Raw genomic sequence first — 25,239 nt, forward strand, 5'->3', positions numbered from 1 at the left:
TTGTTCATCAAAGGATTGTTGAGCAACAGTATCTCTGTGGTATCAAGGAATCTGGAATGATCTTAACATCTACAGAAGAGGTGCCCTTTTGGAAGACACACTTTAAGGCTTTATTTTGCTCTATGAAGTTTTAAAAAACACAACATTAACAAATAAACCAGAATTTTGCATTCTCTATAACTCTTAATCAATGTTTTTAATTATGAAAATGGGGTCTGTTTTAGAGCAATTCTGTCTCAAGTTTTTATCAAGGAGATCTTTGAGATTCATACAGACTGCTCTTATTATGATTCTATATAGATGAGAAAGTACACATATGGTTTAGTAGTGGTTTTCTTGGTAAGCATTTATGGAGGGTAATATTACCACATGGTGCTTTCCTTTTTTATTGTTCTTTCCATCAAAATATATCTTGGAGAACTGATCCTTGGATGCCTTTAAATTTGTGTTGCCTCTTGAATAGAGTTCCTCCAAAAAATAATTAACCAGATTCCTTGCTTCATTTTCCTAGGTGCCATTTCTATGTCCTAAGACATAAAAAGGGCTACTGAGATGTTATATTCAAAATGTGTAAATTTCATTGTCATCCATCATGAGAATATATAATTATCTATTCTTGAGCTCCCTCCCACAAGGCAGATTTCAATCAATTCATACCAGTCTTTCTGGATGATTCTTATCTGTATTGTCTACCCAATGTGTTAAAGGCTTTCTTCTTTTTCTCTTTTTCTTTCTTCTTTTTCTCTCAATCTCACAACCTCTCAACCTCAACACAGCAGAGTGTTCTGAATAGCCACCTGTCATCCCTCAATCTTGCTACATGACCAATCCATCTTCCCTTTCTTTCATACAATTCTCCAATGATTTAACCCTGTTCTTCAGGATTCCTCATTGGTTATGTAGTATGGCCTGCTCACACTCACTGTACACCTCTCCATTACCTTCTATGTGATCTTAAGTTCTTCAGTGGCAACGGAGTTCCAGTTGTCACTGCTATATGATAACCACAGTTTCAATACAGTTGTATTGAAAAAAGGGGTGGCTTTTGCTGTTATGGGAGTCCATTGCATTTTCCTGAAAGCAATCTAGCCAATTCACCTCCTTTTCATAGTTGGACCCAACTCCTTGACCATATATATTGTCTTTCTCAGTTACACATAGTGTTGGAAAGGCTGTAAAGAGCATCCAAAAAATCTTGCTAATAGACATCCTTCATCCATTTGGTTTGGTGTATATAGATGGAAATTTTTTTTTTTGCTTACTCATTGTAGTGTTTCTCTGACATTAGTTAAATTCCCTAAGAAATATGCTGTGGGGAGGCATTAGAATAGGTCATTTGGCAGGACATGATACACAATCATTTGAATTTAGTATGAAAGCATTTTATAATCTGAATATCAACCTGAATCAATTATATTTTTCTTTAGGGTTCTATTGGAGCACCTGGCACTCCAGGAATGGATGGGAAAATGGTGAGTTCCTTTGTTATCTTTCTTTCAGGTATGAGCAAGAAGATATGTTAATCATGATTAACTATTAAAATAATTGGTATACACCTATATGTGTCCATGTATATGTGTATATACTTATTTGCCCAATAGAAAACATGTTTAAACTTATCTGGTGAAGCTTTTTAGGAAGAGACTACATAAAAACATAGGAATGTAATTCCAGTAAGGAGTTTGAAAGCTGGTAGTAGGTGTTTTGTGGGATGTAGAGAGTTTTCCTGCTATTTTATGTGAGGGGGGTAAAGCAAAATCATTGGCATAAAGTTGGTAGAGGGTGATGGATATACTTCCTTTGGCATTTATGGAGATAAGAAAAATGCATCTTGTCATGCTTTCTTGTCACAGGAAACATTAGATTAATTCTCCATTTGAAAGGAAATTTGTTCATTCATCAATCTGAATTAGGAAAGTAATTCTTCCTCTTCATTCTTTGATCAGTGAAGGTTTGAAATACATTATTTTGAAAGATTTTGGTAGGCTCTCTATTTCTACCTCCAGCACCTGGCATGTAGGAGATGATTGTTGGTTAAAAACACTGTTAATTCATACCATACCCACATTAGGAGAAATTAGTAACTTACTTTCAGGCTTGTTGAAGACAATCTGGACCTGTGATTTCATTGGTAGTTGGAACTCCAGAATGTTGTTACTCTAGCTCCATAGGCTGGAGATCTGTAGTCTAGAAAAATCATTCTCAAGCCTTACAAACTCCAAGTCAGAAGTGTGTGTATCTATTGGGAGATTCTCCCCAAACCCCAAAAACTGAATTAAGGAACTATGCTGGCCCCTTGTAATTGCCTGAACCACCAGCCTGGCCCCTTGTGTCCCTCTTAATGCTCTGGGTCATGTTACAGAAGTCCCAGCAGATCAAAACAGTGTAAAATATATCTAGTGCTTTAAAAAAAGGTGGGGTAGGGGCAGCTAGGTGGCACAGTGAGTAGAGTGCCAGCCCTGGAGTCAGGAAGACCTGAGTTCAAATCCGACCTCAAACACATGCACTACTTATGTGACCTTGGGCAAGTCACTTAGCCCCCCAAAACAATTAAAAAGAGGGTGGGGTGGTCATTTTTTTTCAATTTTGGATCCCTTTGTCAGTACCTAATCTTCTCTACAGAGTAGCTAAAGAATCCTTTTTTGCCTTTCATTATGGCTAATCATTTTAAAAACTTATTTGTCTTTTGGGTAAAATCCATAAAGGACATTTGATTTCTAATTTATCAGAGATAGGGGGAGAAATGTACTTTATTCTCTTTTGGGTAAAGTCCACATATATGTTAAATTTCTAATCTATGAGGGATAGGGAACTACATTTCAAAATGTCCTTGTACTTCAAAATGTATTCATATTTGAACTCAGGGAGCCTTTTTTAATATATTGTTCAGTTTCTCAGTGAAATAAATGTTTTCCATCCAGGCAAGTGGTACATTTTTGTCGATGCAGCAAATTACCCTCACTCATCGGTAGTTAGTTACCTGTCTATTCCTGTGCTTTTCTAGTTAACTTCTATCCTCTCCCAGGTTCAGATAAGTATGAAACATTCATTTCGTGTTTCAGGTATGAGTAGGTGCATTATTTCCAGGAAACAGTGATAGAAAAAATATCCTTGAGACTATCAAAATTTAGATGCAGAATAGCAAAGATCAATGAGGACCTCCACAGGATAGTAGGATCCCAAATATAGAGTTGGAGGGAAACTTAAAGGTCATCTAGGCTGGACTAGATTTTACAGTTGAGGAAACTGAGGCCCATAGAGAATAAGTGACTTGTTCAAGGTCAGACAGGTAGCATAGCTGGGATTCAAATCCAAACTATTTGTAGTAAAACTACAGCATGTGATCTCTGAAATCACAAGAGCTTTGCATATTAAGTTGTGATGTTTCTGTTAAATGTAAACACATTGGGAAGCAGCAGAGATTTAGAGAAACCTTTAATCTGAAACTGTGCAACTTAACCCCCCCACCACCACGTATGTCTTTATGAAGTCTTTATGTGTTTTCTTTTTATAAAGGAAATATGCAATTTCCTTGCAGATTCCTGCAAGACAAAGGAATGTGTCCAGTGTTCTTGTCCTGGTCATCAAATTTAAATTGTATTTCGAGGATCAAAGTGGCCATTTTTAATTTGTGCATTTGTGTTTTGATTTCCACCTTCATTTATGACTTTTTTAAAAAAATGATTGTCCTGTACACATTTCTAAAAATGGTGTCAGCACACTTAATTGTGTTTGAACTTATTTTTTTCCTAAGCTGGGTGAAGAATATAAATGTTGCCAGACTTCAAACACTTACTTTAATACTTTTTATACAGAAGATTTGTTACCTGTATACAGGATTTTAATTTTGTTGATACCTGCTATGTCTTCTCTGGAAAGAGAAAAAGTGTATATGTGCTCTGGCTATAACAAAGGGGCCTTATATCCTAGTGAGAACACTTGGGGAAGTAATGGAATAATCCCATTTTGGGGAGAAGTGTGACATGAATGTTAACCTGTCAGAATAATATGTTTCTCTAAGAAGGCAGGTAAGAATCAAATAAGTGATATAACAGACAGACCATGCCTTGGAAGACAAAACTACATTGGAAGGTATTTTATTTCTGTTGTTAACACCATTTCACCCCCAAATGTGCTTTCACTGAATAGGAATTGGTGTTTCCAGGGAGTGGATGAGGTAGATTCTGTTTTGGGCACTTTAGAAACATCAGATAAAAACTAGAACAATACTTTAACATTGATTTTTAAAATCTACATTCATAGCCAACAACAGCAAAAATATTTTTTGGCAGATCGAAGCATACTATTTGCTCTCTCTCTTTTGTTTCATTTCGTTTGTTCTTTCTTGTGGTTCATTCCATTGGTTATAAATCTTCTTTGAGACATGGTTAATGTGAAAATGTTTAATGTGAATGTATATGTAGAGCCTATATCAAATTATACACGATCTTGGGGAGGGGAGAGGGTAGGGAAGATGGAGAAAATTTGAAACTCAAAAGCTTGTGGAAATGAATGTTGTAAACTAAAAATAAATAAATAAATTTTTAAAATAAATAAATAACAAAAAATATTTTTTAGGGAAATTAGAACTTCTGCTGAAGAACATACACCCAATCATTGCAGTTGAGACACTCAGGGCATAATTTAGACATAGACCTGGTATTGTCTTTTATACTTTTTTCTATTTTAAATGATGTTAAAAAGCAAACACCAGTTAATTCCACAGATGTCTATAATGAAGAAGAAGTGTATTTAAAAGGAGGTAACTGATTTTCAGTTTTCCCTCTTTGTAGTGTTTTGGTCAATGGGTTTTGTTTACCCAACATCTTTGTGGACAGGGCAGCTAGGTGGTACACTGGATAGAGCACCCAGCCCAGAGTCGGGAAGACTCGAATTCAAATCCGTCCTGGGCAAGTTACCTCCTGTCTGCCTCAGTGTCCTCATCTGTCAAATGAGGATAAGAATCGCCTCATCTGTCAAATGGAGATAATTATAACCTCCCTCCCTGGATTGTTGTGAAGATAAAATGTGGTAATATTTATAAAGCTCTTTGAAAAATTTAAAGCACTATGTAAATGTTAACTCATAAATAGGAAGGAGAGGAAAATATTATATATTTCTTCTTAGCTTTCATAATTAAAATGAAAGGAAATGTTTCTACTGAGATCGGAAATGTGGGTTTAGCAAGGCAAACGAAAGAACCATCTAAAACATTTTCATGTGCCCTAGATAGCGAATTATGAAAATAGCATATCCAAAGATAGTCACCAAGCTGGGCTCTCAGCTCTGTCTGGTTCAATGTAACAGAATCACAAAAGCTCTGAACTAAAAGAGACCTCAAAGACCATCTAGTTCAATCTGTGCATGAATGAGAATCCCAACAAGAGGTCATTCAACCTTTGCTCGAAGACCACCAGCAAGGAGGAACCCACTACTTCCTCAGGCAGCCTGACTCAATTTTTGGAAAGTTCTTTTTTAAAATGATATTTTCATGACATTTGTCATGATATTTTTATGAACCGCTTGTCTAATGAAATAGAAGCCACCTAGGTAGCGCAGTGGATAGAGCCCTAGGACTGGAGTCAGAAATACATGAGTTCAAATACAGTGACCCTAGGTGGATCATTTAACCTTTCTCTGCCTCAGTTTCTCCATCTGTAAACTAGGGATAATAATAGCACCTTTCTGCCAGGGTTGTTGTGAGGATCAAAGGAGATAATATTTGTAAAGCATTTAGCACACCACACCGCCTGGCACATAAAATACTTGGGTGCTTAATAGATGCTTGTTTCTTTCCTTCCTTCCTTTTCAAATTTTCGGATGACACAAAGCTACTACACTGAATGACAGAATCAATCAATAAACATTTATTTAATGTCTACTATATTTCAGGCTCTATTTTAGTACTGGGGATGCAAAAAGAAGCAAAGACAACCCCTGCCCTCAAAAAACATAAACCCACAAATATAAAATGTGCACTTCAGTCCTTGAAATACAATTAAAATTAGATGAACAAGACAAGAAAACCTTTTTCTTGCAGGAATGGGAACAAATATGAAATCCTGCAGGCACCCTGGAAGTAGCCAAGCAGAGATTTGAATGACTTCCTGTCAGTGATGTTTTAGAGAAGTTCCTTCCTGAGTCGGCTGGGAGATGAAAGTAGAGACTTCCAAGACCCCTTCCAGTTCTAAGATCCTTCATGTTCAGCTTGGTTATAAATCTAAATATTTCCCTACAGACATAAGGCACAATAAAGCCCAACTGTCTTGAAAGGACCCCCAGACCTTATACTGGGATGGCACAGCTGTAAAGATCACAAAACCATGAGGCATCCAAGTAGTCAATGAGATGACTACTTGAGTGTAGATCTGTCAGGTATATAACCAATATTAAAAGACATAAATCTAGAATTTATAGACCCAAAGAGTTTCCTATAATCATGTAAATCTACAAAATTTAGGTTAATTTTTTAGTTCACCAATGAATCCAATAATATTTCAGTCCTTCAAGGACAGGGTAGCATGGAGTAGGATTAGAGGTTTTCAAAAATAATCTGGCCTATTAGTTTAAAGCCAGAAAATAAGACACTTATTTTTTTAATCTGAATTTGCTATAATAATAGGCTACCTCCTTTATTTGTAGAGGACTGTCTTTTTGTTGTTAAAGAGAAATTTATAAAGTTAAGCTCCAAAATATTTCCCCAGGGCCAAATATAGGTTTTTTTTCTTATAGGTCTGACCAAATAGAACAAATAATATGGAAAAGTTGTTCAAATAGCTTGCTTTAAATCAGAGTTTGTTTTTGGCAGAACCCTTTTCGGTTAAATCCTAGATTAGGACTCAATATCTTGTGTATCCTTGAACGTCCCTCATAGGACAATAGGTTGAGCAATGTTTGTGTTGTTGTTGGAGGGTCTAGGCTGTATGCAATAACGCTGATATTTTACGGCTCTTTAAAGTTCACAGAATATTTTGTTTATGTCATGCCTATGAGGTCAGTGTCGCTAGGTCAGATTCTTTATTCTCCAATGAATGAGTTCATGTGCCTTCTATTCTCACATCCATCCACTCTCTAATATGTTCATGTTGATCAAACCAATTTAGCAAATACGTATTAGGTATGTGCCATGTACAGTACAAGGCAGGAATGAAACCCTCCTTGCCTCAAGGAACTTGCACTCTACTAGGGGATATAACATGGAAATAGATGAATAAATTACATGGTAATTTGAGAAGGGAGGAGATAAGGAAAGAGTTCTTGAATGATGGGGTGGCTTAGCTGTATCTTGAAAGAAGAGAAGGACTCTGAAAGCTAGAGGTGAGAAGGAGGTATATTCTTGATACAGTGATGGCTTCTGAGCCTTCACCAAGGCCAGAGTTGGAATGCAGAGCTTAGGGGACAGATAGATAGTAGCATAATTTAATAAAACAGAATGCTTGAAGGGGAATCATGCTAAACAAGGTGAAAAGTTGGGTAAGGCTAAGGTTGAATGCCAGGCTAAGGAATCTGTATTTTATTCAAGAGGTAATAGGGGGCTACTGCTGGTTTTTGAAATGGGAAATGTGGACAGATTTGTGCCTCAGAAGACTGTTTTAGCAATTGGATGAAAAGCATTGGTCAGATGGATGCTTAGAGGCCGATTAGAGGGCTATTCCAATTATCTGGGACTGCACTTGTTGTAAGGTGATGGCTTTAGGGGCAGGAGAAAGGGACCAGATGCTGTGAAGATAAAATTGTCACTATTTAGAAATTAATTGGCTGTGGGGTGGGAATTGGGGGAGGGTGATAAACCTGGGCAAATGGGAGGATATTGCTAGCCTCTACAGAAACAAGGAAGTTTGGAGGAGGTGAGATTTTAGGGTAGGGGTGGTGTGTCAGTGAGAGAAAGATGATAAATTCCATTTTTGGACATTTTTCTCATAGGTCTGACCAAATAGAACAGGTAGCATGGAAAAGTTGTTCAAAGTTGTTACATTCGATATGCTAATGGGACATCCAGAGGCATCTATTCACCTGCAATACTCTATCCTTGGCCCTATGGATGCCTATCCTTTGAGACACCCTTTGAAGCATCCCTTGACTTCCCTAGCCCATGTTCACATAAGCATAGAATTTAGAGCTAGAAAGAACCTTATGGATTATTTAGTCCAACCCTGTCATATACTGGGTAGCTAATAGCAGAGCCTAGATTTGAATTTGTCTTCTCATTCCAAATCCACTGTCTTATGGGGCAGGGCACAGTGGGCCCAGAGTCAGGAAGACCTGAGTTCAAATTCAGCCTCAGACACTTCCTAGCTATGTGACCCTGGGCTTAATTTCTTAACCTCTGTCTGAATCAGTTTCCTCAATTGTCAGATAGGGAAAATAATAGTACCTACCTCCCAGGGTGGTTGTGAGAATCGAATGAGACAATATATGTAAAGCACTTGCCAAAGCGCCTGGATAATAAATGCTTGTTTTCTTCCCCCACCACCACCACTTCCACAATTCTATGTTGTATATCTTCCCTCTTCCTGAAATATTCTACATTCTGCACCACACAAGGAGACACTTCACTGTAAATAATTTTATATTGGTCACTATTTTTTTTCACACTGTTATTTTTTGGTCTCCAATTAGATTGTAAATTCCATAAAGGAAAGAACCATGTTTTTTCTCTTACCTCAAGTTTATCACTACACTCCTATGTTTGAATGTTTCACTTTCCTCTTCTGAATTTTACCCATAAGATCAGTCGCATTTTAAAAATATTTAATTCAACTAGCATGTAAAAATCATGATAACGTAATGACCCTTGTGGGTGCTTAATAAACAAATACTTCTCTATACAACAGCCCTCTAAGGAAATGCCAATATTACCATTCCCACTTTGTGGGGAGCTGAGATTAGAGAGGAAGAATGACTTCCCTAAAGTCACACAGGTGGTGGCAGAACCAAGATTTGAAATCAAGTCTTGAAACCAATAGAATCTTCCAATGACTCCACTCTGGCTTTTGTCTGTAATTATATAACTAATAAGTACCTGAACCAGGACTTGAACCCCAGGGTCTTCAGGCTCAAGTCTAGTTCTCTTTTTGACATACTCTGATTTTGTCAGTCTGAGTCACTAGTATTAAAAGCTTATTTCAAACTGTCCGATTAGTAGCTTCTCTGGAATGGACAACTCAATTCACTTCCAAGTTGGTCCATGTGTTAATTTCCCTGTTAGTTTTTATTCATATTTCCAATGTGACCAAAAGCACTCACGATCAGATGGGGCTGGAGACCATATTTTGCAATTTCATTTGAAGCCAGAAATCTATTTGTTAAATGAAGATAAAGCTACTCTGCAGGGATACTTGTAGAAGCTTAATTGCTGGGGCTATTTACTTTCTACCTTTTCAAATCAGCTCTTTAAGAAGCGTATCAACAACAACAAAAAAGAAAAAGAAGAATTTTGTAGAGAGAGTTTCCTTATTAAGCAGTTAGCAGGAGTAAATCAACTTTGCATCTTGACTTTTATATTTTGAGTCTTTAGAGAAAAAGAATAAAATTTAAAATTATATTTTCAGGGGCAGCTAGGTGGTGCAGTGGATAAAGTACCAGTCTTGGAATCAGGAAGATTTGAGTTCAAACACTTACTAGCTTTATGTGATCCCAGGCAAGTCACTTAGCCAATTTGACTCAATTTCCTCATCTGTAAAAAGGGGAGAGAAATAGCACCCACCTACTAGTATAATTATGAAGCTGAAATGAGATAACAATTGTAAAGCACTTAGCACAGTGCCTGGCACACAGCAAACACTACGTAAAAATTAGCTATAAATAATAAACACGTTAATTTTTACATACTAACTTTATTCCTCCTCTAAAGTAGTACTTTCTGCACTAAAGTAAACAACCTCTAATTTTCAATACTATTTCTGTAAGTAAATAGTTAACAAATATTCCTTAACAACCTAATGTATACAAGGAGCTGTGCCCTTCCAATTCAGTCACAAGTAATATATTCTTCTAAATACAGAGGAGAGAAAACTTTACCTCTCACCCCGTCTTGCGTATTCAGATCCAAAGAGACAAATCATTTGTATAAGATTCTCCATTGGTGGAGATTGGTTAGTTAGTGTTCCCGGCAGAGTTGGTGAGAGCCAGAGAGAGTCTTAAGTAAAAGCCATAGTGACAGATATAATTGCAAGTAGTGTGCAAAACAATATCATAAAACTTCAGCCACAGGGCATTAGATGTGCTTTTCAGAATCTGAATCTATAGGGAAAATCACCACTATTCACATTCATTTCTGGTTGCATTCTGTGTCCTGGTTGCCAAACGGTAAGCAGACTGAAGTTCACATAAGAAACCACATGACACTGATTGCCCTTTTGAAGGGCAAGCTAACCAATATCACAGACTATACAACTGCAGACGACAGGAAGGGAAAACCCTGGACCACTCCCAGCCAAGCAAAGGCTTGGGACTCAATTTTGCCTTCCCCTTCTGAGTCTCTAATGTATCATATAAAAACCCTCACAAGAGTTGGGCTGGTTTGATCAGGGTATACCAGCAATAAAGGCACTATAAAGCTGGCTTAAAGCCCACTGGATCTGTGAAGAGTCTCTGATGCTTATCTCTAGTGTCCAGTCCTCAACCAAGCCGTTCTGCTCCCTGATTGTTGCTAAATTATGAATGCTAGTGCTTGAAGAAAAGGCTTAATTATATGGCATGACAAGGAAGAAAATGGAGATTTTGGTGGACTTCTTGAAGAGGACTTAGTGCTGAGAGGGCACTAAGTCTTTATTCTGTATGTTTTTGCTTTGAAAATTGTGCTTCCTCAATGTAGGATTTCATGAACTACTTGGATCTATTGACTATGATTATGATCTCTCTTTGGCTCATAAGAACAGAGAAAGGGAAAGAGAGGAGAGGAGAAAGATTTCCCTAGGATAACTAGGTACAAAATAGATGAATGAAAGAAAAAAGAGGGTCTAAAGAAAATGTGTGTATGCTTGTGTATACATAAGAGATTGTCTGAGGTAAAATTACCTGTGCAGTGAACAGTGATTAAGAGAAGGAAGAGATGTAGAGACGGAACTAGTACAGAGTATCCTTAAGGGAAAAGAAAGGAAGTAGTTGCAAAGAGCTGTTGAGTCAGACACTTCCTTGAGTCTATGACACCTTAATTATAGTCCAAAGGTGGGGGGAGGGGAGAATAAAAATCATTAGACTGTAGGATTATTGGGGAAAGGTTTAGTGTGTAGATTAGACAAGATATTTGGAGATTGGATGTATAAGGATGAAAGTGATCTACATGAACAATCTCATGTATCTAGATCTAAATCCCCTCCCCCACCTCTGCACTATGTGTTTATCTTCTCTGAAGCAAGGATCCATTCTGCTAGTACACAGGCTGCTTCATGCTTCTCTAAGGACTAGGAAACACCCAAAGACGACTGGTAACATTTTTTACTCCAGGACGAGCTTTATAGCATTTGGTGAAACTGTTGTACCTGATACAGTTGTGCTTAAACCTTTGGCAAACTGCCTGGTTCTAATAGTCTGGGGTCAGATTCCCAAGCCCTCTGTCGTGACTATTGACATCTGCATGTTATGAACAATTGTTATTGCAAATACACTTAACAGGCTTGACTGTGCCCTTCAAATTCAGTCACTGGAAGTATTCCTTACTAAACACAAAGGAGAGAAAGACTACCATCCTGTCCCCTCTTGTGTTTCCATATCCAGGTAGACAACCTATATAAAATGGGGATAGGGAGGTATCCTGTTGGAAGGGCAATCCAGCCTCAGCCTATAGCCTGGGACCTTGTTCTCTGGGTCAGATCTTCCCGGCTTCTCCCCCTTCCATTGTTGCACCCAGAGACTTTTCTGAAAGCTCCAGGGTTTCAGGATACTCCCCATGGCAATAAAACCGAAGGGTAGAAGCTGTTTCTGAATTCCTTTTATAAACAAAAGAATTGTTTCCCTTCTCCCCATAGGTAAATACCTTTCCTTTCCTGCCATAGTTTATGATCCATATTTTTTTTTCCTTGGGAAAATGTACAAACCCTGGAAATGGAGGAAAATGTATTGAGGGGAAGAGAAATGAGGAAGAAGGACAGGGATGGGGATGATGGGTTGGCAGCTGCTTAAGAACTAATTCCAAAGTGAAGGTGTCTCACAGGGTCATCAGTATAAAGGAGAAAGCCCCAGAAAGAAACATATGATGTAAAATTACCATATGATAAAAATTTAAATAAATAAAACTGATTCTTGTTCCCCACTGCCAGATTGGAAAACAATTGAGATAGAAATTATGGCAACCCATACTGCTGTTGAATGACCTCTTTTCCTGTAGTGCTAAATCTCTGTAGGAGGACTAAGTACCTCAACTTTTAGGTACTCTTTCATATTTTTTTCTCAAAAACCATCACCTGAACTAGCTGAAAAAAGGCTAGGGTAATGTTTTACATTAGAGTTCTAAGGCATATTTGGTCAAAAATCAAAGCACTAAGCCCTTCTTTTTAAAAAGTCAGTCTAAATTATTTTCAGCTTAAATAGTCAAATGGTCATTTGGGAGCTATACACTGAAAACAGTATTGGAGTTTAAAGTATAGGAGAGGAAGCACCATCAATCTACCTGCATTTAAGATGTCAGCTGCTGTTTTGCTTTATAACTACCTATAGAATTTCCTTATCATTTGGGAGTTTGAAATATTGTCAGATTTAGGTGGGCAGGAGATGATCCAACAAGGCATAAAAGCTATACTTTTATAGACAAAGCTAAAACCCTTTCATCATCATTTTTTCCATATGTCATTCTTATATGTTTGGGTATGTAAGTATATACATATATATATGTGTGTGTGTGTGTGTGTGTGTGTGTGTGTGTATGCACATATATGTGAATACATGTGTGTATATATATGTATATGTATAATATGTCAATGAAGATGATTTGTGTGACTTTAGTCCAGGCACTATACTTCTATGGACCTTAGTTTTCTTGTCTATAAAATGAGCATCTTGGTCTAGATAATTGCTAAAGTTCCTTGTAGATCTGATGTTCTCTCATTCTCTCTCTCTCTCTCTCTCTCTCTCTCTCTCTCTCTCTCCCTCTCTCCCCTTCCTCTGTAACTCTTATTCTTTTTCCTTCCTTCTTTCATGTCTCTCTTCATTTCCCTTCCTTTATTCTCTCTTTGCCCCCTTCCTTATTCCCTTTCTTTCCTTCTTCCTTTCAACAAGAATTCACTAACCAACTACTATACCTGTTTCATGATGTAAAGGAATAATTGCTTTAGGGAGCTCTGATCTTGCATATCTAAAATCATGGGACTTTCCCTGGTATTCATATATGTATAGAGAAGCCTGTGGTAATATCAAAGCAGCTCTTCCCTTTCTTGTTTGCAGATCTGAATAGGTAAATTATCATCCAGTCTTGAGGCTTTCCTGTTCCTCATAACTCTAACTACAGTAATTTTTTTGACAGTTGGAGCAACATCTATATTGTCATATACTGGCAGCTGCTCTGTGCTCCATCAGCCCTTCTCCTTTGACACTGATAGATTTGCTATCTCTGTTTTGCAGTTCATACAGCAAATGCTAGATCTCTTTCAGGGTTATCCTATTTTGTTCTTATTCCCTTGATTACAATCACCCAGGTATGCATTCCATGACTTCCCTGCCCCCGACAGAGCTTCAGACTTTAAGCTTAGTGTTATTTCATCTGATATATAGATAGAAGCATTTTTCTATAAAGCATATTTACATCAAACTGAGACTGTTGCATTCTTGGACCTTTTATAAATGCTTCAATGAAATGAAGAAAATCAAGTTTATCCTTATGGATTCAATTCAAAGGCATTGATTGAGCATCTACCCTATGACAGGTGCTAGGGAAACAAAAATGCAAACTGAAGCAGTCTCTTCTTGAGAGAGTTTATGGTCAAGTGTCATAGGCTTAGGGCTGGAAGGGACCTTAGGGTCAGCCTGCTGCATGCCTATGGTTTCATAGATGAAGAAACTGAAGCCCAGAGAGGTTGTGACTTACCCAGGGACATGCAGCTAGTGAGTGCCTAAAGGAAGGATCTGAACTCAGGTCTTCCTAACTCCAAGTCTGGGACCCTATCCACTGCTCCACACTGCCTCTCCTTAGTCCCCTGGAGGAAATATGACCAGACCGTAAGTGAGTATGATGCAGTGTATAATAGAAGAAATGGAATTCAATTTAAGAGATAGCCATTAAGTATCATGGGCAAGGCACTATGCTAAGGGCTAAGCATTTAAACATTTTCAATGACATAGGCCCTGCTCTCAGTGAGATTACATTCTACTGAGGGAGCCATAGAGTATATATAGTAAATACTATGCCAGCTAAGGAGTGGTGGGGACAAAGGGAAAATGCAAACGTTGCTTTGAGGAGTGAGAGGACATGGGCATCTAGGGGTATCAGAGAAGGCTTCATATGGGAGGTGGCTCCTGAATGGAGCCCTGGAAGAAGAAAAGGATTTCAGTGGTTGAGATTCAAGTTCTAGGAAACAAATTCCAGGTATGCCTCTGATGTGTACGTGTATGGACATCATTAGCCTGCATGAATCCACAGGGGCAAGAGATGGCAAGACGTGATCAAGAGATAGTAGAACAATTTAGCTGGAATATGGAGTGGGTAAAGGGGGCTAGGTTGATGTAAGAATGGGAAAGCAGTTTGGAAGTAGGACATGGAGAGCCTTAAATTCCAGTCTGAAGAGCAATTTGTGTGATAACTGAATGGATGAGACCACCAAGGGAATATGGTGAGATAAAAGGACTTGAGGGGATGCATGTCTTTCTTCCCGTAACACTTTCCATAACATATATCCAGTTCTAATACTAATTCCCTTAGTTACATATAAAGATTTAACATTCATTTTAAAAATATTTTGAATTCCACATTTTCTCCCTCCCTCACCTCCTTCCTCCCTGAGATAGTAAGCAATTTGGTATAGGTTATACATGTTTAGTCATCCAAAACACATCAACATTTTAATTATGTTGTAAAAAAAAAGACATAGACCCAAAGGAAAACACACACACACACACACACACACACACACACACACACACATACACACTACAGAAAGTGAAAAATAGTATGCTGTGATCTGCTTTCAAATTCCATCAATTCTTTCTCTAGCAGTGAATAGCATTTTTCACCATGAGTCCTTTGGAATTGTCTGGGGTCATCGTATTGCTGAGAAGAGCTAAGTCATTCACAGTTGATCATGGCACAGTATTGAAAAAGTTCGTTGGAAATGATTTGCTAAGGGACCTTGAATTTCAGGATAAGCAATGTGGACTTAATATGGTGGGCTTCAGAGAGTGATCAGAATCTGTATGATGTAAAGTTGAAAGAGAAATGGGGCAGCGAGGTGACACAATGGATACAGTGCCAGGCCTGGACTCAGGAAGGCTCATCTTTCTGTGTTCAAATCTAGCCTCACACACTTACTAGCCAGTAGGCACCCAGGTAATTACAATAATGGCAATGGGAGGGGATGGTGGTAAGATAATTACAAGGATTTGGTAATTACAGAACTTCTTCATCTCAGAATTGGAAGGGACCTCATGTCATTGAGTCCAGTCTATGCCCAATGAGGGAAGAATCTTTTCTGCAATATGACTTCCCAGTGGTCATACAGCTTTTGCATAAGGATCCCCCCCCAATAGACATTCCACTGCTTTTTGGGGTAGCTCATGTTATCAGGAAGTTTTTCTTGACATCAAGTCTTAACTCGTCTGCTTGCAATTTTCACCCATTTCTCCCTCTGGGACTAAACAGACCAAGACAAATCCATATGACAGCCCTGCAAATACTCGAAGATAAGTACCATGCCTGCTGACCCCCACAAGTCTTCTCTTGTCCAGAGAAGACCCTCATTTCTTTCAAATGATTCTCATATGGCATCATTTTGAAGACCTTTATTATCGTGATTATCTCCTCCAGATGTTCTCCAGCTTTGCCAATGTCCTCCCTAAAATATGGTTCCTGGAACTGATCTGACCATGGTAGGCAGGACTACCACCTCCCTAGTCCTGGGCATTCTATCCCTCTTATATTTCTTGTCTTGGCTGCCCTATCATGGTAATGACTTATATTGAGCTTACATAGCACTTAAATTCTCATATCTTTTTCATTAAAATTACTGTTTAGCCAAGCCTCTCCTGTCTTTATTTGTGAAATTGACTTTTTGAACCCAAGTGTGTGACTATATTTATCGCTATTAAATTTTACTTTATTAAATTTGGCCCAATGTTCTTACCTGTTGAGGTCTTGACTCAATCTTGACTGTCAAATAGAAATTTATTCCTGCTGGTACATATTGACTTAGAAAACCCATCTATGTTGTATTTTGTATTTTTTCATTTAGTTAAACATTTCCCATTTACATTTTGATCTGGTTCAGGCCCCACTTGGTGCCCATCTGAGTTTGATATTTCTGATCCAAGGCACTAACTATACCTCTCCCACCTTCATGTCATTTGACAATTTGTCTTCTATGACTAAGTCATTGACAAAAATGCTAAACAGGACAGGCTAAACAGATCCTGGAGAACTGCAACAGTAACTTCCCTCAAAATGGACATTTAATGTCCATTGATAGCCCTTTGGGTCCCAGCCATTCAATCTATTTTAAAACCTCCTAACTATAAATTTATCTAGTGCACCTACTACTATATTTTTCAAAATAATAGCATGTGATACTTTTATCAGATGTTTTGTTAAAATCAAGGGAAATGCCATCAGCATAGCAGAAGCACTTTTCACTACCTTCAGGGAAAAGAAGGAAGTTGGCCTATGAGGCAAGAGATATTTGGATGGACTTTAAGGAGTGTTTAAAAATAAAAAGTAAGATTCTTGTGGCTTTTTGGTCACCCCAAAATATTGTGGACTGGCATACTTCCCTTTTATGCCTCAAAAAGCCCATGCTTCTCTGAAACTTATAGTTTCAGATTTTCACTGAATTGAGCGAGGTCACCATTCTTTAGAAACAGGAAACTAATCCAAGTTTATAATTATCAGCTAAATGATCTAGTAGTTAGAGTATTGGACTTGGAGTTAGGAAATCCTGAGTTTGAATCCAGTTTCAGAAACTTACTAGCTGTGTGATCCTGGGCAAGTCACTTAACCTCTATCTTCCTCAGTTGTCTAATGGGGATAATCATAATTGTGAGAATCCAATGAAATAATACCTTGAAGTGTTTTGTAGTCCTTAAGGCACTATATAAATGCTAGCTATTAACATCTCATAGAAGCTTACTTGAAGTAAAAAGCATTAATATATGTATACACCTCCCTATATATACATATTACTTTAAAATCTTCATAGGACTTCATATTATATCATATGAGCCTCTGGACAACCCTGTAAGGTAGGTACTAATTATCCCCACTTTACATGAGGATATTTAGGCTCAGTGAGATTAAATCCCACAACTAGTAAATATCAGAGGCAGAATCCCTAACACTGGTCTTCTTGACTTTATAGTCCCTCATATGACCCACCGTGCCATGCTATTTAATATGCTGTGGTGATAGTATCTACTTGCAACATTTTATTTGTATGCCATTTTTGTAACGTAGGGAGCCCCAATTATATGGGAGTCTCCTTTCTAGGGCTGGGTAGAATTCAAGGATGTATTTAATGCAGGTGTTATCATTTTATTCAGTAACATCTTCTGTTTTTATTTGAGGGCGAACCTGGCTTGCCTGGAACAGCAGGGCAGAATGGAACACCTGGGCCTAAGGTTAGTTAAAAAAAGTCATGTACATTTGCTGTGCACTATAAAAATCTGCATAAAAATCATGTTACTGTATTACCATTTTTTGATATCCCTGATAGGCAAACTTGTGTGGCCTTCTTTGCCTATCAACACCATGACGCAATAGAAGATTTCTCTTTATACTAAGCGAAAAAAAATTATTGCTCGTGACATTCCGATTAATGTTCATTATGCTTCTTCTTGATTTAGAAAACAAATAGGATGTAATTAAGTCTCCCCCATCACCCCAGACTTTTCTTCCTCCTTTTTTCAATTTTATTGACATATTTTGTATTCATATTCACTCTTATTTCCAAATATTTCCCTCTCACCTCTCCAGCCCAGGGAGCCATCCTTTGTAACAAGAGGGAGAAAAACAGTACAGCAAAAAGAAGCAAATGCATCCACACCCATAGTCCCCAACTCTGCAAAAGGAGGCAGGGAGGCCCATTTTCTCATCTCTTCTTCAGAGATAAGCTTGGCAGCCATTATAATTTCATAGCATTCAGTTTTGATTGTTTTTTTCTTTCCCTTTATGTTGTTGTTGTAGTCATTATTTTATTTATCTTGCTTACTTTTACTTTACTAAATATTTCATAAGTTTTTCCCATGCCTCCTCATATTCTTTATGGATATAAGTTTTTTTTCTTCTCTTTTTTTAAAGGCTGGGCCTTCTGCTTCTAGGCTAGAAGTTCAGGGGCTAATCATTGGCCTGGTCTCCCTCTGATTATCATTAGCATTTTGATCTGCTCCGTCCCAACCTGGGGCAATTTGACCTTCCATACATACACTGGTGGCCCCCCACTCCCAGGGTTTTGCCATATTGTTGCTATACTTAGTGCAGACATCCAATCACCTTAGCCCACTACAACTCCGAATTCCTAACTTCAAGAGGTCCACAGCATTAGCCTCCCCCAGTAACTGGGATTACCATCATAGACCACCATGCCCTACCTATGTTATCAGTGCTGACGGCAAAATATTTTCCATTGTGTTACCATAGCACAACTTGTTTAGTTATTCTCTCAATCATGGGGCATGTTTCTGGCTTATTTACAACCACAGAAAATTGGCAGAGATTATTGGCTATCATTAGAAATCCCTGGTTCCCAAGATGACTTTGTATCCCTGGTGGCCAATGAACAATAGTTCAAATTTACATAACACTTTCCTCCAACCACTCTCTGTAGCTGTGTTGTTGTATTTGTCCTTCGTTTTCAAAGAGGACCATGACATCAGGGAAATGATGACATGACTTGCAGTTGACTTTGATTTGAGTGAGGGAGGGCTGTGCAAGGTCACCAGCTTCATTTTCTCCTCCAGAGCCATCTGGGTCCAGTGAGCAGATATTCATCAGGATGACTGGAGATGGCCCGGGATGCACTGGGAGACCCTGGCCCTTTTAGGCTAAGGCCTTTTCACATACTGACTTAGACTGAGGTAAAAGGATGGCCCCTGCAATTAGAAAAAAAAAGAAAAAAATCAAGCTGGGAGGAGAAGACCCTCAGGGTTGTTGTTCCAAAGAGAAACAGTTACCATTGACATTCACTCTAAGCCAGGAGGCCCAAAATATAGCCATTAAGTAGAACTTGGGCAGGGACCTATTTCAGTCCAATCTATAAACTTCAGAGTGAAAAGGGTTTAAAGTTTTGTCTAAGTATCACTGTCTTCATTTTATAGATAAGGAAGTTAAACTCCCTCTTGGCAATTAAGTTTCAGGGCAAAAATTCAAACCTAAGTATTCTTCTGCAAAGTCTAGTGTGTTTTCTGCTCCTCCATGATGACTTTCTGCAAAATCATAGACCATATTTATTTTGCCTGGAATTTTCTATTCTTTCAAGTGATTTCCACAGTTTCTGTTACTGCTCCTAGAAATTTACCTATTTAATAAGCCATCTCCCTGTCTTGTTCTCTCTCTCTACACTAAAATGCCAAATGACTGAAATTCATGAAGAATGGATGTTCATGGTGCTATTCTAGTGTTGCCTAGCAACCATCTCACTAGGTGTTGGGTGTTGAGAGTGGCCAGAAATACATAAAACCAGAGGGTCACTGTTAGCTCCCAACAATGAAAGAATTGCCACTGAAACTAGGCTATGAGTTTGAAAGAGAACACGGAAGTCATCCTAACCTGTCCTGTCAGCAAGAAGATCTGAGAGCACTAGAGACTTCTGCTCAGACTTTCCACAAAAGCAGCTATTTCACAATGCACATAATTCAGCCTAGGACTTTTATCTTTTCTGTCCTTTTCCTGTAAAGTTATATTGAAATTCTCTTTACCCCAGGAATTTCCCTTATTTTTCACTTTCTGAGCAGAGAAGACTCTCATAAAATCTCTAGGTTCTTTCACATTCCAGTATCCTCCAGAGGGGATGGTAATATTCCAGCAAACAATGGATTTAGAATCTACTGTTTGGTTTGGGAGGTGGAGCGAACCAGGCTACAGAGGATTTTATATCCCTGGGACCATTCCATTTGGCTCAAACCATTCATGCGGCTTTAAAATCCACACTGCTGAATCTGTCTTGGTGTTGGAAGTTCAGGGATAGGATAAGGACAAATAACCCAGGGGACCTTTGGTCCTGGGATGGACAGGACCAGTCAGAGGTCTTCCTGATTCCAAGTCCAGCAGGCTTTCCGCCACACCAAACCACACCATTTATCACACAGATATGTTAACTCATTCTTTCGACAATTTACTTCTTTGGTATTTTGATAATGGTGGGGCATTGTTAGTTCCACTGACTTCATTTATGTAACAGTATGAAAAGTGGTATTTCCTGCATATGCCAACCTTATTTTAGGGGAAATCTGAGGGTTGTACTAAGCAACTTTTTTTTAAACAGCAACTTTAAGCGAAATGAAAATTACCAGACTATTTACAGATGCTGCCATAGAACTTAAATTGTAAAGCCACCAATATCCACATGACAATATATTGAATTTGTTGGCTCTTTCTTTAGATCTCAACAATACAGATGGAAAGAATCAAGATAATAGGTTTGAATAGTCTGCCAAGAATCAATTTTTTTTCTTCAGGCACCATCTATGTAGCCAATATCCTACTTAAGTCATTGAATGACAGACTTTTAGGGCAGAGAGACTCTAAAGTTAATCAATCATTTCACTTTACAAACTAGAAAACAGATCTGAAAAGGGAAAGTGTGACCCAGTAAGTCAATGACTGAGCTGAAATCAAAAACCCAAGGCTCCTACCTTCTTCTCCCAAACCATACAGCCACTTTCTCTGGTCAATATCTCATTCTGGAGGGCAGAAAGTTCTTTCAAGTTCATCACCCTTAATATGAAGTCAGGTGTCCACTTGTTCATTTTGAACTTACCTACTCAAATTCTGGAGTCCCTTTCTCCTGATGTTTTAGAATTTAGTGTATGATTCTTCATTCATGCAATCCACTTTATCATATTATGTGTGGCATCCCCATATATTCCCCCATCTTATCTGCCACCCCCAACCAAATTCACTCATCAACAGTATCTTGTTGAACATATGAATAATGTACCTACATCTTTCTTTTTCTCAGGGGGATCCTGGAGAGCGAGGAGAAAAGGTAAGATTGCATTTATCTCTTTTTCCCCCCTAGAATGAAGCTAATTTTATTTATATAGTGCACACTTTAAAAATATCTCACTTGGCCCTCACAACAACACTGGGAGGTAGATGCTGTTATTAACACTATTTTTCAGTTGGGGGTTTGTAACAATGCTACTTACCACTACTGTGGCTATGTAAGGCCAATAGCAGCAGCACACAAGAGGGCTACTAGCACCAGTTCTTTGATCTGCTTTTCTAAGGAAAGCAACTTTAAGCAACTTTACAATCTCACCTTAATTAAACATACGTATATCATTCACTTAATTCAGGGGGGAAAGTCATCACCCTGAACTCTGGAGAAAACACAAACAGAAATTACAAGCAGAAATTATATAAACAGAGCAAAATAACACAAGTCAGCAAACAGAGCTTCTGTCTCTCCATAGCAATACACACATAGTTACCAGACAGAGAAGCACCAACATCTGGGTTTTCAAAGCTGGGGTGCTCCTTAACGGCTACTCAGAGTCTTGTCTGGTCAAATCACATGACATTTTTCCAGTGAATGAGCCCCCAAAGCAAAACCTCTCCTCCCACAGTTCTGAGAGTTCTCAATTCTTGATTCTCGATTCTGAGTTCAGTGGCTATCCTCTGGGTATATATACCTTTTTTTCAGGGCCTGAGGGCTTCACGCCTCTTTAGGGCTTCGCACCTTTCATGACCTAATTAGCAAAAGGGTGTAGGGCTTCCTACAAAGGCAAGACTCAATCAAAGGCACTTGATTTCCTTAGCGCATGTCAAAAGAAAAAAAAGTAAAAAGTCCCATTTTGCTTGCCCTTACAGGGTTATTGTTGCTTAGTCATTTCAGTCATGCCCAACTCTTCATGACCCCATTGGGGTTTTATTGGTGAAGATCCTGGAGTATTTCCTTCTCCAGCTCATTTTACAGATGAGGAAACTGAGGCAAACAGAGTTAGGTGAATTGGCTGGGGTCACACAGCTAGGAAGTGTCTGGGGCCAGATTTAAATTCAGGTCTTCCTGACTCTGGGTCCAGCACTTTATCCACTGTGCCACCTAGCTGTCCAGTGGGTTACTAAGAAAGGGCTACTCTAACTAAAAATGTTCAGTATTCCATGCCAACCTTTTAAAAACTTTTTTAAACTCACTAAGCCTGCAAAAATTTGGCTCACTAATTATAGAAATTTAGTGCTGAAGTAAATAGATCATCCAACAGAAATATGGGTTTCCAAAATGAAACTTGAAATTTTGCAAATGGAAGACAAGGCTAGGTATCAGAGTAAATATTCATAAGTAGTACTGAGCATGTGAAGGAAAGGGAAGGAGTGGTATATTTAGAAACTGATCAGAACAGGGGGTTCTTATCCAGGGGTCCATGAATTTCTTTTTTTCAATATTTTGATGACTTTATGTTAATATAATTGGTTTCCTAATCCTATCCAGATTAAAGGCTTACAAACATAATTCTGGGAAAGGTCCATAGAGCTCACTAGATCATCAGTATGTGTGGTGGGGGGAAGAATTGGGGAGTGATAGTCATGACACACCCCCAAAAGTTTAAGAAACCCTGGCCTCCATTTTCTCTATAGGAAAATACTTTAAGCAATCTCTTTTTAAAGTCTACACTGAGAGTGTTGAAGGCCATGTCTATACAGCTCAAGTTCTGTTTAGACCTAATGAGCTGATCTGGCAACAGACTGTGGTATCCTGGAGGTTTTGAGAGATTGGGGTACTATTACTAGGCTGCCTATCATAGATTAGTCAGCATTTCATTAAAGATAAATATGTATTACTTACATTCAGTACTAAATTAATAAAAAAGAAGGGGCAGCTAGGTGGCATAGTGGATAGAGGGCTGGGCCTGAAGTCAGAAAGACTCATCTTTCCGAGTTTGAATCTAGCGTCAGACACTTACTAGCTGAGTCTGTGGGCAAGTCATTGAATCCTATTTGCCTTGGTTTCCTCATCTGTAAAATGAGTTGAGAAAGAAATGACAAACCCCTCCAGTATTTTTGCCAATAAAACCCCAAATGGGGTCACAAAGAGTCAGACACAACTGAAACAACACAATGACAACAAAATAAAAAAGAAATCACCATCAATCACAATTATTGAATATCTATCATATCTGTACCAAATGTTCAAAATACATACAAAGAAATATAAGACATACTTCGGTCCTTAACATCAAAGGACTTATAAATCTGCTGGGGGAGACATCCTAGAGACTTTTTTTTAAAATAGAAAAACCAAGTCTCCTATGCTAATGGTACAAATAATAAATGCTAATGGAGTTCAGGGCACTGATTGCCTAGGGCTGAAAATAGACTGCATGAGACATCTGCCTCTAGATAGCCAATTTATATTTAGCCAATTAGATTGCTAGCGCTAGAACTTCAGCTAGATCTTAAAGGGTAGGTGTTAGGCAAAAAGAAAGAGAGGAGAGCAGGCTAGCTAGGTGAAACAGTAAAGCTGATCAGTCAAAGACAATAATGTGGGCAGGAAATGGTTTCGATGGAGCAGGAAGTTGAGATAAGATTGAGATGTGCATAGAGGCCAGAATACAAAAGGCTTTAAATACCCGGGTAAGGACTGAAATTTGGCTACATTAGGAAAGGTGCCTGACAACTCTTAAGTTAACCTGTCAAGTAGTAGAGGGTATGTAAGCTGCATTAGTGGTAGGAGTATTCATACTTGCAAAATCCCATATCCTTGGAGTATAGAAGTACAAGTATTAGGAAGAGGACACTGAAAATTGTTGCCTCTTAAAAAAAAAAAAGCAAAATCAGGTATTTATTAAGTATCTACTATGTACTAGGTGTAGTTAGGTGGTTTAGCGCTGGGCCTGGAATCAGGAAGATTTACCTTCCTGAGTTGAAATCTGGCTTCAGATCAGACACTTAGCCATATGACCTTGGGCAAGTCACTTAACCCTGTTTGCCTCAGTTTCTTCGTTTGTAAAATGAGCTGGAAAAAGAAATGGCAAACCATTCCAGTTTCTTTGCCAAGAAAAACCCTAAACAGGGTCACTAAGAGTTGGACATGACTGAAATGACTGAACAACAATGAAAAAAAATGTGCTAGGCACTGTGCTAATCAGTAGGCATACAAAGAAAAGCAAAAAAAAGTCTGCCATTAAGGAGCTCACAATTGAATGGTGGATTAAACATGCCAACAATTATGAACATGCAAGATACATACAGAATAAACTAAAGATAATCTGAGAGGGAAGAGATTAGGATTCACATTAATTTCCTTCTGTCTCAATTAAAAGAAGAAATACATTAATGAAAAAAATCCAGAAAAATAAGTAGCTTTAACTTACCTGGACCATTATATTACACCGAAAACCATAGATTGAGAAACACAGATCCTTCAGATCTCATTGATGTGTCCTTTCTCATCACATGTACCATCACTTCCCATTAATGGTGGGTTTCAACTTTTTGCTTATATCAAGATTTTGAAATTTTTGTAATTTCTATACATTCTAGTAATCCCCAAACTCAGAGTCATCCAGCCAAATCTGGAAAGGAATCTGAGAACCTCTACCTTCAAGGTATCCCTGCTCTCATATATACAAGGCAATCACCCCCAAAAGCCACGTAACAGAGATACTGAAAAAGAGAAAGATTATGGTGGGGAAAGAAACCAGTGGTTAATAGAGCCTTAGACAGAAGAGAGTAAAAAATTAACTACCTAGATTATGGCCGGAATAGATGAATATGCCTGGGATCTTTGAATTGTGTATGCGCATCTCTGTCCTGCTAATAATCACAGTCCTCTTCAGACTTGATCTGAGTCAGGTACATGTTTATGGAACAGTTTGGGAGGTAATCCAGTGTGTGGGGGAGATTAAAACTCAAAGTAGGAATTAAGGAATTGTTAAATTGATTGT

The 25,239-nt window shown here is 38.3% G+C and overlaps 1 protein-coding gene across 1 annotated transcript in view; it reads left to right on the forward strand.

Moving 5' to 3' along the window:
• The window catches only part of COL25A1 (collagen type XXV alpha 1 chain), a 560,431-nt gene that overhangs the window by 428,934 nt on the left and 106,258 nt on the right, over positions 1-25,239 (forward strand). Inside the window, exons 12-14 of the mRNA XM_036764944.1 lie at positions 1,428-1,472; positions 17,701-17,754; positions 21,312-21,338. Of these exons, the coding sequence (XP_036620839.1) occupies positions 1,428-1,472; positions 17,701-17,754; positions 21,312-21,338 (126 nt within the window). The remainder of the gene's footprint in view (positions 1-1,427; positions 1,473-17,700; positions 17,755-21,311; positions 21,339-25,239) is intronic.

Source organism: Trichosurus vulpecula, chromosome 6, assembly GCF_011100635.1.
Source record: "Trichosurus vulpecula isolate mTriVul1 chromosome 6, mTriVul1.pri, whole genome shotgun sequence".
In the NCBI taxonomy this organism is placed as follows: Eukaryota; Metazoa; Chordata; class Mammalia; order Diprotodontia; family Phalangeridae; genus Trichosurus; species Trichosurus vulpecula.